Genomic DNA, 15,026 nt, shown 5'->3' with positions numbered 1-15,026 from the left:
TGACCTGAGCTGAAGTCGGACGCTTAACTGACTGAGCCACCCAGGCACCCCTTGACTGTTATTTCTTATTATGATTTTGATTTGATGTTCCATTTCTAGTTTCTTTCTTTATTTTTTATTTTATTTATTATTATTATTATTTTTTTCCTTTTCTAGATTCTTAAAGGAGAGGCTTCTTTTATTATTAGAGTTGAGATCTTTCTTATTTTCTGCTATAACTGAATTTCCATTTTTTCACTACTTACCTGAATCTTACAAATTTCAAAATGCTGTATTTTCATCTTCATTTAGTTCAAGCTGTTTTCAAATTTCCTTATCATTTCCTTCTTGACTAGTGGGTTATTTAGAATTTGTGTGTGTGTGTGTGTGTGTGTTATCAGATATTTGAGGATATTGCTTATAATCTTTTTTGTTTTCAGTTTAGTTCCACTGTAACCCTAGAACGTGTTTGATATAATTTCAGTCTTTTAAAATTTGTTGAACTTTGTGTTAAGGCCTACAATTTGGCTTATTCTGGGGTTGTGTGCTTGAAAAGAGAAGGTATATTCTGTTGTTATTAAGTCGAGTGTTCTAGAATGGTCAATTTAGACCTACTTGGTTGATAGTACCTTTAAGTATTTTGTGTCTTTATTGAGTTTTATGTCTACATATATCAATTATTGAGCAGTGTTGTAAACAAGTATATAAATATAATTGTGTATCTAAATATTTCTATTTTCAATTATGTATTTTGAAGCATTGGGTGGGTGCATTTCAGGATTATTGTCTCCTTGATGGATTGACACTTTTATCGTTATGTAATGTCCACTGCTAGTTCTTACAATATTCCGTGTTTGAAGTATGCTTTAAAAAAATGTGTGTGTGTGTGTGTATTTCAAGTTTTTATTTAAATTCTAGTTAGTTAACATATAATATGGGTTTCAGGAGTAGAATTTAGTGATTCATCATTTTCTATTTTTTAAAATTTGTTTAATTTACATCTAAGTTAGCAGATGGTGCAACAATGATTTCAGGAGTAGATTCTTTAATGTCCCTTACCTATTTAGACCATCCCCCCTCCCAAAACCCCTCCAGCAACCCTCTGTTCTCTATATTTGTCTTTTATGTTTTGTCCCCTTCCCTGTTTTTATATTATTTTTGCTTCCCTTCCCTTATGTTCATCTGTTTTGTATCTTAAATTCCTCATATCAGTGAAGTCATATGATATTTGTCCTTTCTCTGATGAATTTGGCTTAGCATGATGCCTTCCAGTTCCATCCATGTAGTTGCATAAAAAATTTTTTTTAATGTTTATTTTTTGAGAAAGAGAGAGAGCATGAACATGAGCAGGGGAGGGGCAGAGAGAGAGGGAGACAAAGAATCTGAAGCAGGCTCCAGGCTCTGAGCTGTCTGCACAGAGCCTGACATGGGGCTTGAACTCATGGACCCTGAGATCATGACCTGAGCCGAAGTCACATGTTTAACCGACTGAGCCACCCAGGCGCTCCTGAAGTATGCTTTTTTAATAATATAGTCATAGCTTTCTTTTGATTAGTATTGTCACATTATATCTTTGTGTCTCTTTGTTCTTTTATCCTGTAAGTATCTTTAATAGTTAAAGTATGTGTCTTAGACATTATAGACTGCTTTTTAAATTTAAACTGATAATTTCTGCGTTTTAACTTAATTTTTTTCAGCATAAGTGTACTCTTTAATCCCCATCACCTATTTTGGCCATCCCTCCCATCCATCTCCCTTCTGGTGACCATCAGTTTGCTCTCTATAGTTAAGAGTCTTTTTCCTGGTTTGTCTCTTTGTTTTCTTTGTTCATTTGTTTTGTTTCTTAAATTCCACATATGCTTGAAATCATATGGGGTTTATCTTTCTCTGAGTTATTTTACTTAGCGTTATATTCTCTACCTCTATCCATGTTGTTGCAAATGGCAAAGATTACATTCTTTTTTATGCCTGAGTAGTATTCCATTATTTATATACACCACATCTTCTTTATCCTTTCATCTATTGATGGACACTTGGGCTGCTTTTGTAGTTTGACTGTTGTAAATAATGCAATAAATGTAAGGGTGCATGTATTTCTTAAAAGTAGTGTTTTGTATTTTTGGGGGTATAAATACCCAGTAATGTGATTCCTGGATCATAGAGTAGTTCTAGTTTTAACTTTTTTAAAAAACTTCTTAAACAAATGTTTGTTTATTCTTGAGAGGGAGAGAAAGAGCACATGTGCATGAGCGGGGGAAGGGCAGAGAGCGATGCAGACACAGAATCTGAAGCAGGCTCCAGGGTTTGAGCTGTCAGCACAGAGCCTGATAAGGGGCTTGAACCCACGAACCATGAGATCATGACCCTTTTTTTTTTAGAGGATTCTATTCTATCTCTTTGACTAACAGGCTGTGCATCTGTGTGTTTTCATAGAGGAGTTGCTCTGGAGTTTACATTATACATTTTTAACTTATCAGCATCTGCTTTCAGGTAACATTTTATCACTGCAGATGCAGCATAAGACTGTGTACCAGTATATTTTCAGTTTTGCCCTCCTAGGTTTTGAAATATTGTTGCCAAACTGTTTGATTTTATATGTGTTATGAACCCCACAATAAATTGTAATTTTTGCTTTAAACCATTAACTTTTAAAAAGATTAAAAATGAGGAAAATATCTTTTATATATTCACATACTTAGCATTTCCATCCCTTTTTATTGTTTCACATACAGATATCTTGATCCAGGTTTTTTTTTATTATATTTTTTAATGTTTAGTTATACTTTTGAGAGGGAGAGAGAGAGACAGAACATGAGTGGGTGAGGGGCAAAGAGAGAGGGACACACAGAATCGGAAGCAGGCTCCAGGCTCCGAGCTGTCAGCACAGAGCCTGATGTGGGGCTTGAACTCACAAACCACGAGATCATGAACTGAGCCGAAGTCAGATGTTCAACTGACTGAGCCACCCAGGGTCCCATCTTTTACATTCTTTTTTAATAAAATGTTTATTTATTTGGTGGGGAGAGGGGCAGAAAGGGAGAGAGAGAATCCCAAGCAGGCTCGAGGCTCAGTGCAGAGCCTGGCATGGGGCCCCATCCCACAACTGGGAAATTACGACCTGAGCTAATATCAAGAGTGGGATGCTTAACCCACTGAGCCACCCCAGGGCCCCTCATTTTCTATTTCATTCGTAAGCATATGACGCATATTGATAATAGCTGATTTAATATCTGTGGTTGTCCCTTCTATTAACTCCATTGTTTTCTGTTTTTATTTTTATATTTTCTCCTGGTTGAGACTCACATTTTCCTGCTTCTCTGTATACTTGGTACATTTTCATTGGATGCCATACTTTATGATTTTTGTTGTTGCTATTGTTTTTTTTTTGTTGTTGTTGTTGAGCTAGATTTGTTGTAAAACAAATGTTGAACTTTGTTTTAAAGTTAGTTTTGGAAAATTTTGATTATTGAGACTTACTTGTTAGCTTTCTTAGGGATGGTCTAGAAGATAATGTGTTGTAGGCTTCATTTAACATTACTTTTATTTGTTTGTTTTTGTTACTTATTTTTAAGTAGGCTTCATGCTCAGTGCAGAGCCCAATGTGGGGCTTGAACTCAGGACCCTGAGATCAAGACCTGAGCTGAGATCAAGAGTTGGACACTTTACCAGATGAGCCACCCAGGCACCCCAGCCCTAATTTTAAAGGCATGTTTTGAATGTGTTAATATAGTCAGTGAGGTGTTGGCACTCTGGCTGGAGGGAATACGACTGATTCCTGGCTCTGGGAGCTCTGGGACTTGTGTTGCAGCTGTGCTCTCATCTTTCCTTGGAACTTGTTCTTGTTCAGCCTTTTGGGGTTTTACTCCACTTTTAAACAGATTGGTATTCAGATAAAAGTATTCAGATAAAAACTTAAGGGTACCCTTATGCAGATGTCTGGATCTATTTCCCTGTACAACTCCTTCCTCTTGTGTACTCTGTTCCACAATTTCTAGCCTCCAGAACAGGTGATGTCCCCATTTCCGCAAAATTGCCAGTCTCTGAGTTCCCCTCTCTGTGCTGTAGTTTGTACATTAACTCCATGCAGAAAGCCTTTGTGATGTGGGGTGCCTGGCTGGCTCAGTGTGAAGAGCATGTGAGTCTTGATCTCAGAGTTGTGAGTTTGAGCCCCACATTGGGTGAGATTAAACAAACAAACAAACAAACAAAGTTTTAGAAAAGTAAAAAAGAAAGGCTTTGTGATAGTAGGGTTCACCTTGTTTCTTTCCTGCTGTCCAGGGATTACAGTTCTGTCCCTCCCTTTTGTTTAATGTCTAGTCATGGTTGTTTCCTATAGTCTGTCTGGTTTTCTAGCTGTTTATGGCTGGAGGGTAATTTGAACCTTCTTACTCCCGTGTGGCTTTAAATAGAAGTCTGCTGTATTATTTTAGGAACTTAAATGAGTTTTAATTCATAGTATTAATATGGAACATTGGATTTTTGGTGGAAATTTTTCTTTAGTTAGTGCTGTTATTTACTTCAAATTTCTTTGCAACAGAGTGAATCAAAACTACAATAAAAGGGCTAATAGATACAAAAGAAAAAGAGAAGAGGGAAGAAAAGCCAGAGAAAAATTAAAATAAATAATTTTTATGTTACCATATGTAATTAGACTTCAAAGTTCTATTAAAAACCAAAACTGGGAACATCTGAAAGCAATATGGAAATATAAAACGTTAGCATCTATTTTTCAGTGATACGGCTTTGACAAAGTACGGCCATTATCTTTTGCATTCAGAAAAAAATAAATTTAGCATTTGATTAGTCAGAAAAATCATACCAGAAGCCAGTGAGCAGCAATAGAAAAACATAAAGGAGGGGTGCCTAGGTGGCTCAGTGGGTTGGGCGTCCAACTTCAGCTCAGGTCATGATCTCATAGTCCATGAGTTGGAGCCCTAGTCAGGTTCTGTGCTGACAGCTCTGAGCCTGGAGCCTGCTTCGGATTCTGTGTTTCCCTCTCTCTCTGCCCTACCCCTGCTTGCTCTCTTTCAAAACTGAATAAACATTAAAAAATAAAAATAAAAAAGAAAAAGAAATATAAAGGAAATATGGGAAATTTAAAAATTACATAATGTTGATAAGTTGGTCCATTGAACAGAAGGAAAAGAATTGTGATGGATTGGTGAATGTAAAAAGCATGCCTTATTGGTGCCAAAACCAAGAATTAAGAGAAGTAAGGAAAAGAAAGCAAGGCAAAAATTAAAAATTTCTATTTGAGGAATACCACAATATAGAAAGCTGACACACACACACACACACACACACACACTCACACACTCATGCACGCACACACACTCCCCCCCCCCCCCCCCTTCTAGATAAAACAAATTTGAAATAAAGCCAATTGTGCCAGAAAACAAAAAATAGCAATGGTCAGGAAAGTGGAGAAAGAAACATAAAACAGAGCAAAACACTGGTTTGGAAGATTAAATGACAAAACCAGCTAAGTCATCATGTTTCAATTTCTTTAACAATGAGTATTCATAATCATGAGGAATCATAAAGGAAAGATTAAAATTCTGCCTCCATAGTATCTCTTGAACTAGTTTCTTACTGTCTATTCCATTGTAGCAGTTATGTTGGGATAATTTCAAGAATTTCCAATCTCTCTGTATATAGTCCTTATATTTGTCTATAGGTTTCTACAAAAGCAGATTCCTTTTATTAAGAAAATTCTTTGACCTTCTATCTCCTTACTGCCCTTCTCACTTACTCTGTTCCAGCCACAGTGTATTTTTGCTCTTCTTCCAACCCTCACATACTCTTAATGTCAGTAGCTTTGCATTTACCTCTTCCTTCTACTGTAGTGCTCTTTTCCCAGCTATCTGTGTGGTTTGCTTCCTGTTGTACCTCAGGTCTCTACTGAACTGTCTCTTTACAGAAAATTTTATTTTGTAAAGTTTATTTTATGAATATCTTTATAATTCTTTTTAAAAAATTTTTAAATGTTTATTTTTGAGAGAGAGAGAGAGAGACAGCAGGGGAGGGGCAGAGAGAGAGAGAGAGAGAGACAGAGCAGGGGAGGGGCAGAGAGAGAGAGAGAGAGAGAGATACAGAGATACAGAGATACAGAATCCCAAGCAAGCTCCAGGGTCTGAGCTGTCAGCACAGAGCCCGACTCGGGCCTTGAACTCACGAACTGCAAGATCATTATCTGAGCAGAAGTGGGACGCTAATTGCGCGTCCGGGCGCCTCTATCTTAATTACAATTGTAGTTAGTCCCTCATTTTTTGCTTTATAGTTTTCCTTCATATTATCTTGATGTTATATGTATTTTTTGTTTGTTTGTTTAGAAGAGTAACATATTTCTTCTCACTAGAATGTGGTTTAGTGAAGACAGAGATTTTGTTGTTTAACCCTGTATCCTGTATTTTAACAGAGCCAGACACAGGAGGATTGATCGAATCATCTAATGATGCTTGTTAAATATGTTGTCCGAGTAATTGTTTAAAGATGTTTCTAGCTATACTTCATCTCCATTTCTGAGAGTGGGATGTGAACATTTTTCATAATGATTGTGAATCTATCAGTTCCTCTTTGATGTGTAAATGTTTGCTTTATAAAATGTGAGAAGTTCTGTTGAGGTATCTTGGTAAATTAATCTTTTTATTATTAAATAATGGCAGCCAAGTTTAAGCCACTTACATTTACTGTGAAAACTTACATTTGTATTTAATTTTTATCTTGTTACTTTATTTTCTGTCTATTACATATTGTTTTATTTTTCCTTTGGCCCATTTTGGTTTGGTCAAATGTTCCTCATCTCTTCTTTCCCCTTTGTTGTAAAGTTTTCTTTTAAATTTAAACATAACTACTTAATAAATTCTAAAGCTAAATATCCTTTCCCTTTTTCCATGAGCCCTAAAATGAACCTTGGAATCCTTTAGCCCCAGTCACCTTCTTACCCAGTCCATGTGGTTTCTTACTTAGTTCTGTTTCTTTCCCCTTCCCTCATGAAGTTTGAAACGATGCTGTTTTGGCTGCTTGATCTGTTGTATTAGCTAATTTCTAATATTAAATCATACTTTCTTTCTAATATTAAGTCATACTTTCATTTTGGTGATATTTACTATTATTTTACTTAGTTTTTTTTTTTTTTTTTCTTCCCCAACCATAGTTTGTAGATATATTTGTTAGGATTTTGGTTCCAAGTGTTTTCTTTTAAAGTCTTTTGTGGGTAGGAGTGACCTTTTGACAATTTGCAATAGTTCATATCGAAAATCATTTAGACTTTGATTGCTTTAACTTAAAAAAATTCTCATGTTACATCTCTTTTATTGTTTTTGATTAATATCATTTAAAAGAAAGATTTAAGTAGATTTCCTATTTATTTTTAAAAAAAAATTTTTTTTTTCAACGTTTTTAATTTATTTTTGGGACAGAGAGAGACAGAGCATGAACGAGGGAGGGGCAGAGAGAGAGGGAGACACAGAATCGGAAACAGGCTCCAGGCTCCGAGCCATCAGCCCAGAGCCCGACGCGGGGCTCGAACTCACGGACCGCGAGATCGTGACCTGGCTGAAGTCGGACGCTTAACCGACTGCGCCACCCAGGCGCCCCAGATTTCCTATTTAAATTTTCTATTTTCTATTGTTTTAATTTTTCTATTGTTTAAAAAAGCTTTTGTTTAGTTTTTTCTTATTATTAATCCTTTATTGTTTTCTACTCTTTTGAGTGTTTTTCATCTTAAATAGTGAGTTTTGTGACTTTTTGAGTAATGAAATAATTTAAAGCTCTGAAATTGAATACTGCTGTCAATTTCTAAGTTTTAAAAATGTATAATTTCTTGTTTTTCTTATTTTATGTGTTAAAAAAGTGGATTTTTTTGGACTAATATCTGTCCTTAATTTCTGAGACTTCACAAAATTTAAAGGCATTTTTTTTAAATTGCATTAAGTCAAAGACTCACTTTTTCATGACTCTTGCGTTTATTTTACTTTACTGAAGTGAATTTTGTAAATTAAGTTGCACCACATTTGTAAGGTGTGTGTGATTAGATTATGTTCAACATTTACAGAATTTATTATTATTTTTTGAGTGGTTTGCAAGGGTCTGCATCACTTTTATGTATGGAAGCATCTTAAAAATACGCTTCTCTGGGCATCACTACTCAATTTCACCAGGTAGAGAGGTATGTAACCTGGTGTATGAACTTTGAAAAGAAGTTCAAGTTCATTAGGTGGTTAAAAAACTCCTCGTATAGACAGAGGGTCATCTCACGGTCAGCTCAAGAGAGGAACAGGGCCTAAAATAAAGAATACTTTAAAAAGTGAGTTGTGATGACAAAATATTATCATTCTGGGCTGTATTCACATTTGTGTAAGGAAGGGCTGGGTTTGAAGGAGAAATGACTCTAAAGTGTTATATTTGCCATTTGATATGGTATAATGTAGTTAAAATTGCCTAAATTGTTTGATTTTGTATACCTTCAACTTTTTATGTATGTTAAATATAATTATAAGCCTTAACATTTATAATTCTATGTATTTATTTCTATATAGGCCTCGAAGTAGAGGAAAAATTACAGTGGAAGATGAGGACAGCATGGATGGACTGGAGACAACAGAAACAGAAAATATTGTGGAAACAGGTATCAAACTTAACAGAATTTTAAAAATGTACATCATAATTTGCACAATTAGCATTTGTCTGTATACTGAGTTCTAAAATTTACATCTGTTGAAGTAGTTTGATAGGTTATGACAGTGAAAAAACTGAGTTCTCTTTTTTTCCTGACAGTGCTGATTTAGTGGAAAGTATTTAATATCTATAGAGAAATGTTTCTATTGAAGCAAAATTAAAACTGGGTTAAGCAGTAGTTCCAGGTCATCAGTTTGATAATTTGTAGTATATTTCTTTTATGAACCACCCAGCGTTTGTTTGAAGCTTATTGTGTTAGTATATGTGTGAGGGGAAAAATATGCCCCATTAACTAATGGTATTGTGAAATGCTGGGTTGAACCAGACCAAATGCTTTCTGGTCTTTTGGACGTTTAGGTGCCTTAAAGAAGCTAATGTGTATTGTGGATCTGCAAAGGGAAGATACTTCCAAAATTTATAGAGTTAGTGATTTAAAATGTCAAAAGGACGAGGTTTCATATTGTATTCAGAAGGCATCTATGTGAGATGGTCTCTCGTTGGCAGTGGTTTTTAACCGTTGTTTGATAGAGTTTAGACATAGTGATCGGCTTTTTCTCTGAAGTTGAATTTTGTCTTTCTGTTGCTCACAGAATGTCATACAGTTTTTAGAGAAAAGTTAGAAATTGCTGTATCTTGAAACACAATTTTCCGTAAGATACTTCGCCAGTGTGTTGGCGCTCTGCAGCTGTAATTCTTGGAAGGCCTTCATGTGTTCTCCAGTTCTCATCCCTCTTTCTTTTCCAGTAGGGTCTCAGTAGGTAGAGTTCCGGCTGTAGCTTGGAATGCACAGTTCCACATTTTGCCATTTTGCTGCGGATTTGTTACCACATTGGTTTAAATTTGAATTTATATAAGTGCCCCACCAGTTACTTTTCAGGATTTTTTTCCTAAAATTTTTTCTGTACTGTATACTGTTACTTTCTAGCGGAAGGTCTTTTTGAAGTCTTAAGTGACATTTTTCAGCATAGCGATTGCTTATGAGTTGCTTTAAACCAGTGCTACCAGACTGTGCCACAGGCCCCATTTTGGGCATTTAACAGCAGTCTTCCCGAGTACTTTCCCTCATTCTCTAAAAATTTAGCATCTGCCTTTCTCCTTTCCCCTGCTCCTCCCATTGTGATTTTAATAATCTATTCAGTACCCAGACCTCTTGGCTCCTGGATTTCCTTAAAGTTCCTATTCTGCAACCCACCTCAGTCCTCTTAATGTAGGGCCATAAGAAGGTCCTACATTAGGGGCGCCTGGGTGGCGCAGTCGGTTAAGTGTCCGACTTCAGCCAGGTCACGATCTCGCGGTCCGGGAGTTCGAGCCCCGCGTCAGGCTCTGGGCTGATGGCTCGGAGCCTGGAGCCTGTTTCCAATTCTGTGTCTCCCTCTCTCTCTGCCCCTCCCCCGTTCATGCTCTGTCTCTCTCTGTCCCAAAAATAAATAAACGTTGAAAAAAAAAATTTTTTTTAGAAGGTCCTACATTATTAGCCATTGTCGTCTCGCTTGTTATCAGGATTGCTGTTTCACTTCCAGAATGTCGGCATCAACTGTCCTAACCCTCTGACTGCTACCCCTTCTTTTTCCAGCTCGTTTTCTCCCAGTATTCTCACATCATAATTCTTCAACCATATCGAGTCCTCCAACCCAGTGATCTTAGCGATGGGTTGTTACCCTCCTCCTCTAGCTCCGAGTTTGTGACCCATTGTTGGAGTCATCGTCTCAACTTTAACTTTACCACCCTCCGATTGGTTTCCTTTTATTACAAAACCTAAATTCTGCAATGTAGCAGCTGAAAATGGCTGGAGAAAAACATAAACTTGGTCACTGGTTTCATTTTAAATTTATGACTTCAAATCTCAAGTGCGTATGATTGCTACCCTACACTCATTCCACGTGTACTTAGAAATTTCCTCTCCCAGTATCAGTGATGATTCTTTCATCACCTTCTCTTCTCTTTTCAAACTTCTAACACCTCTTCCCATTTTTCATTCTTAAATTATTGATGATCTTGCTTATTTCAATGGAAAAAAAAATAGAGGTAACCAGGGAAGAAATGCTCTACTTACCCGCCATCGCATCTTCTTTCCCGCTTGCAGTCCATTCCATGTATTTTACCTTCACTACTGTTAAAATTTAGGGGTGAAACGTCTGGTTATCAAAGGTCAGCTCTGCTGCATGTCCTGGATTCTCTGTCTTCCTCTCATAGGGACCTTGCACCCTCCTTTTCCTTGGCTTCTTGCATCATGCGTTTCCTGTCTCAGCGAATCATTTCCATTAGCATTTGAACGTGCTGCAGTATTGCCTTTCCTGAACACAAACAGCCTCCCTTGATCAGAGGTCCCTTTCCAGGTACTATGTTGCCTTTTTTTTTTTTTTTAAACTTTTTAATGTTTATTTATTTTTGAGAGACACACAGAGTGTGAGCCGGGGAGGAGCAGAGAGAGAGAGGGAGACAGAATCCGAAGCAGGCTCCAGGCCCCGAGCTGTCGGCACAGAGCCCAATGCAGGGCTCGAACCCACGAACCGTGAGATCATGACCTGAGCCGAAGTCGGACGCTCGACCAACCGAGCCACCCAGGCGCCCCCCCTGATTTTTTACTCACCTTTATAGGAAAAGTCCGTGAAGGAGTTGTCTATACTTCTGTCTGCTGCTCATTTTGACCACTTTCTCATGACCCTCCTCCCCGGCGGGCTTTCTCCCCCCCCACTTGTTGGAGATTGTTCTTGTCGGTGTTGCCCGTGATCTCATACTGCCGCAGCCAGCTTTTAGTCTTTGTCTGCCTTCACACAGTGTCCTATTCAGTGACGTTTCACACAGCTAACCGCTTTCAGTAGTGACTGTTTTTTCGCTTCACTTTCAGGACACCACATTCTTTGGCTATTTTCCTGCATCGCTGGTCTCTCTTCATTGTCTGTTGCTCACCTTCAGTTTAGTTGCTTTACATATTATCTATGTGCTCTTCATTCCAAAAATTATATTATCGGCTCTTTTCTTGCTTTGAGCACAGCCTGTATCTTTAGCTTTCTTCTTAACATCCGCTCTTAGATGTCTAAAGAGGATCTTAAACTTAAGGTGTCCTGTGCAGTGCTATTTTTTTGTTATCCTGAAACCTTCTCTTCCGGTGTTTCCATCTCCTTGCATGACATCATGCATCTTTCAGGCTAAAAAATATGGAGCCCATCCGAAAGTCTTTGGTCTGCACCTTCATGATAGATCCTATTTCAGACGCTTTCCACCTCTGTCTCTACTGTCCGCCAGCACTGCTTGTGTGGGTGGCTCCAGGAGCTTCCTGTCTCCTTGCTTTTGCTCTTCATTGTAGTCTTGTCTTGTCCACAGAACAGCCAGGGATCTTTTCAGGCCAAACTCAGGGTCTTTTACTTCCCTCTGTCAACCATACAGAGCCTCCAGTGAAACTTAGAATAAAATGCAAAGCTCCTATATCATGGTTTTCACCCTGTACTAGCCTGACTTTGGCTACCTGTCCAATGACATCTACTTTCCCCCTTGCTCATTGGGCTCCAGCCGTACTGGCCTTTTTGCTATTCCCAGAGGCCACTAACCAATTCCTTTAACAGGCTTTTACACTTTACATCCGCTTAGAACCCCCCCCCCCCCTTCCTAGATATTCATACTGATTATTGTCTGGCTTCCTTCAGGTCTCCGCTCATTTGCTCTCTTCTCAGACAGGCGTTTCTTGGCCAACTTGTCTAACGCTTGTCACTCTGTCCTTTTCTCCTTTACTTTTCTTCTTAGTATTTAAACAGATAGGACATAGTATTAGATAGTGGTTTATTGTGTGTCTTCCACACTCGACTGTAAGCTTCCCAAGGTTAGGGATTTGGCTTGTTCATGGATTTATTCCCAGTGCCTAGAATACTCCCAGACACATAGTAGGCTTTAGTTCACTAATAGAACGAGTGTTGCATTCTTACAGTTTCTCTTGTATTTCTAAGCTAGTGCTATACTTAGAACATCACCACGAAGCTAAAATTCTAACATTTAATGTTTTCTTATGTTTAGAGTAGTAAGCCCCACAAATAGACTGTCTTCTTATGCTATCTCTTATGAGACATCAAGGCAAATAAAATTTAGTAAAATGTTTTAACAGGAGCGGGGTATTTTTCTTATTCTGGCCTTTATACTAAAGTTAAATAAAATCAAGTGAGTTAGTTTTTGCTGTCTTTGTGCTTGGAAAGACCTTTGTCCACTTGCTTTAGTGAACACACAAGGTAAGGAGACTAGTAAAGCAAAGAATAGAGAATAGTTGTTAAAACTACCAAGCTACAGGGGTGCCTGGCTGGCTCAGTCAGAGGAGCATGTGACTCTTGGTCTTGGGGTCACAGTTTTGAGCCCCATGTTGGGTGTAGAGATTACTTAAATAAATAAAACTTAAAAAAACAAAAACTACTAAGCTACAAATAAACCCAAGCAAAGAGAAGGGTTCCATGCGTTTCTAATAAGTTTAAAACCACACTTGAGTTGGCTGCAAGGCTTTACTATCTCTGTGCATGTCTCAAGGCCCAAGGTTTATTGTAAAGTCCCTTATATCTGTGACTTTTGTGCCTTGGTACATCTGTTTAATGATGTATAGTAATGTAAGAGTGTTTATTAAAATGAGTATGAGGGTTTGTGTGTGGGTGGGGTAAGGTGGTAGGAATGCGTATCCTACAAGTGGCCATTGGGGAAGTTGCAAGAAATTTCACAGATCAGTTTGTTACATTTTTATGTTAAGAAAATCCTATGTTTTTTGTTACTAGTCTGCTTTTTCCTGTGTAAATAAAATCAACCTGAATGAAGTGTAAGGTACTTAAGAGAAGAATCATTACATAATCAGGGCTTTGCAAACTTGTTTTAGTTAATTATAATTGGTTAATTATGATTTAGCTAATTATAATTAAAAATTTCTTTTGACTATTTAAGTTGTCGTAGTTTGGCTAGTGGGAGCCCCTTTGCAGCTGGCTTCTAAGCCCTTTTCAGTATCATCTCAAAATGTTTCAAAGCTCATTGCTCTTTGGCAGCAGTGTTTTTCAGGTCTGTCTTTAATTTTCTCTGTCCCAGGATATGAAATCGACTGTTCCCCAAGGACTCCTAGTTCTTTTTAGTGGAGAGTAGGATTAGAGATTTTTATCTCTAAGGATGCATATTGTATTGTTTTTTATCGAGAATTAGTTACGTTAGTCCATTTTAGTGATATTAGTTACTACACAGATGTGAGAGTGTATGCATGTGCTTATAAATAAGTCCTTGTTCACATCGATGCTTTCAGTTTCCCTCTAGCATAATTTTTATCAGCAGACGTTAGTTTTAGAGCAGTTACAGGTTCACAGCAAAATTGGGTGGGAGGCACGGGTATTTCCTGTGTGCCTCCTGCCCTTGCACATGCATAGCTTTTGTCGTTATCAACACCCCCACACCAGCATGGTATATTTGTTATACGTGATGGAGCTGCATTGATACGTCATTATCACCCATAGTTTCCTCTTCGTGCTGTATGTTCTGTGAGTTTGGACAAGTGTGTAATGCTGTGTATCTGTCATTACAGTGTTATATAGTATTTTCACGCCCCTAAAGCCCCTCTGTGCTCCGCCTGTTCATCCCTCCCTCCCCTTTAACCCAACGCAACCACTGATCTTTCTACTGTCTACATAGTTCTGCTTTTTCTAGAATGTCATACAGTTGGAACCATACAGTATGTAGCCTTTTCAGATTGACCTCTTTCACTGAGCATTATGCATTTAATTTTTCTGCATGTCTTTTCATAACTTGAGAACTCGTTTCTTTTTAGCAGTAAATAATATTTGTTGTTGGGATGTACTACAGTTTGTTTATCCATTCATCTGCTGAAGGACATCGTGGTTGCTTCCAAGTTTTGGCAATTATGAGTAAAGCTACTGGAAACATCCACATGCAGGTTTTGTGTGAATGTGAGTAAGTATTCAGCTCCTTTGGGTAAATTCCAAGGACCATGATTGCTGGATCATGTGGTAAGAGTAAGAGTATGTTTAGTTTTGTAAGACCCTGCCAAACTGTCTTCCAAAGTGGCTGTACCATTTTGCACTCCCACCAGCCGTGAATGGGAGTTCCTTTTGCTCACTGTCCTCTCCAGCGTTTGGTGTTGTCAGTGTTCCTGATTCTCCTCTTCCTCCTCTTCCTCTAACTTCTTTTTTTTAATTTATTGTCAAATTGGCTTCCATACAAACACCCAGCGCTCATCCCAACAAGTGCCCTCCTCAATGCCCATCACTCATTTTCCCCTCTCCCGCACCCCCATCAACCCTCTGTTCTCTGTATTTAAGGGTCTCTTATGGTTTGCCTCCCTCCCTCCCTCCCTCTCTGTAACTATTTTTTCCCCTTCCCCTCCCCCATGGTCTTCTGTTAAG

The 15,026-nt window shown here is 38.0% G+C and overlaps 1 protein-coding gene across 6 annotated transcripts in view; it reads left to right on the top strand.

Moving 5' to 3' along the window:
* The window catches only part of KMT2C (lysine methyltransferase 2C), a 286,865-nt gene that overhangs the window by 68,974 nt on the left and 202,865 nt on the right, over window positions 1-15,026 (top strand). For all 6 annotated transcript variants that reach the window (XM_030308867.1, XM_030308865.1, XM_030308864.1 and 3 more), the window contains one exon: window positions 8,520-8,608. In XM_030308867.1, the coding sequence (XP_030164727.1) occupies window positions 8,520-8,608 (89 nt within the window). The remainder of the gene's footprint in view (window positions 1-8,519; window positions 8,609-15,026) is intronic.

The sequence above is a fragment of the Lynx canadensis genome, chromosome A2, assembly GCF_007474595.2.
Source record: "Lynx canadensis isolate LIC74 chromosome A2, mLynCan4.pri.v2, whole genome shotgun sequence".
NCBI classification, from domain to species: domain Eukaryota; kingdom Metazoa; phylum Chordata; class Mammalia; order Carnivora; family Felidae; genus Lynx; species Lynx canadensis.
The sequence above is the reverse complement of the archived record's forward strand: the minus strand, read 5'-3'. Positions and strand labels throughout refer to the sequence as shown.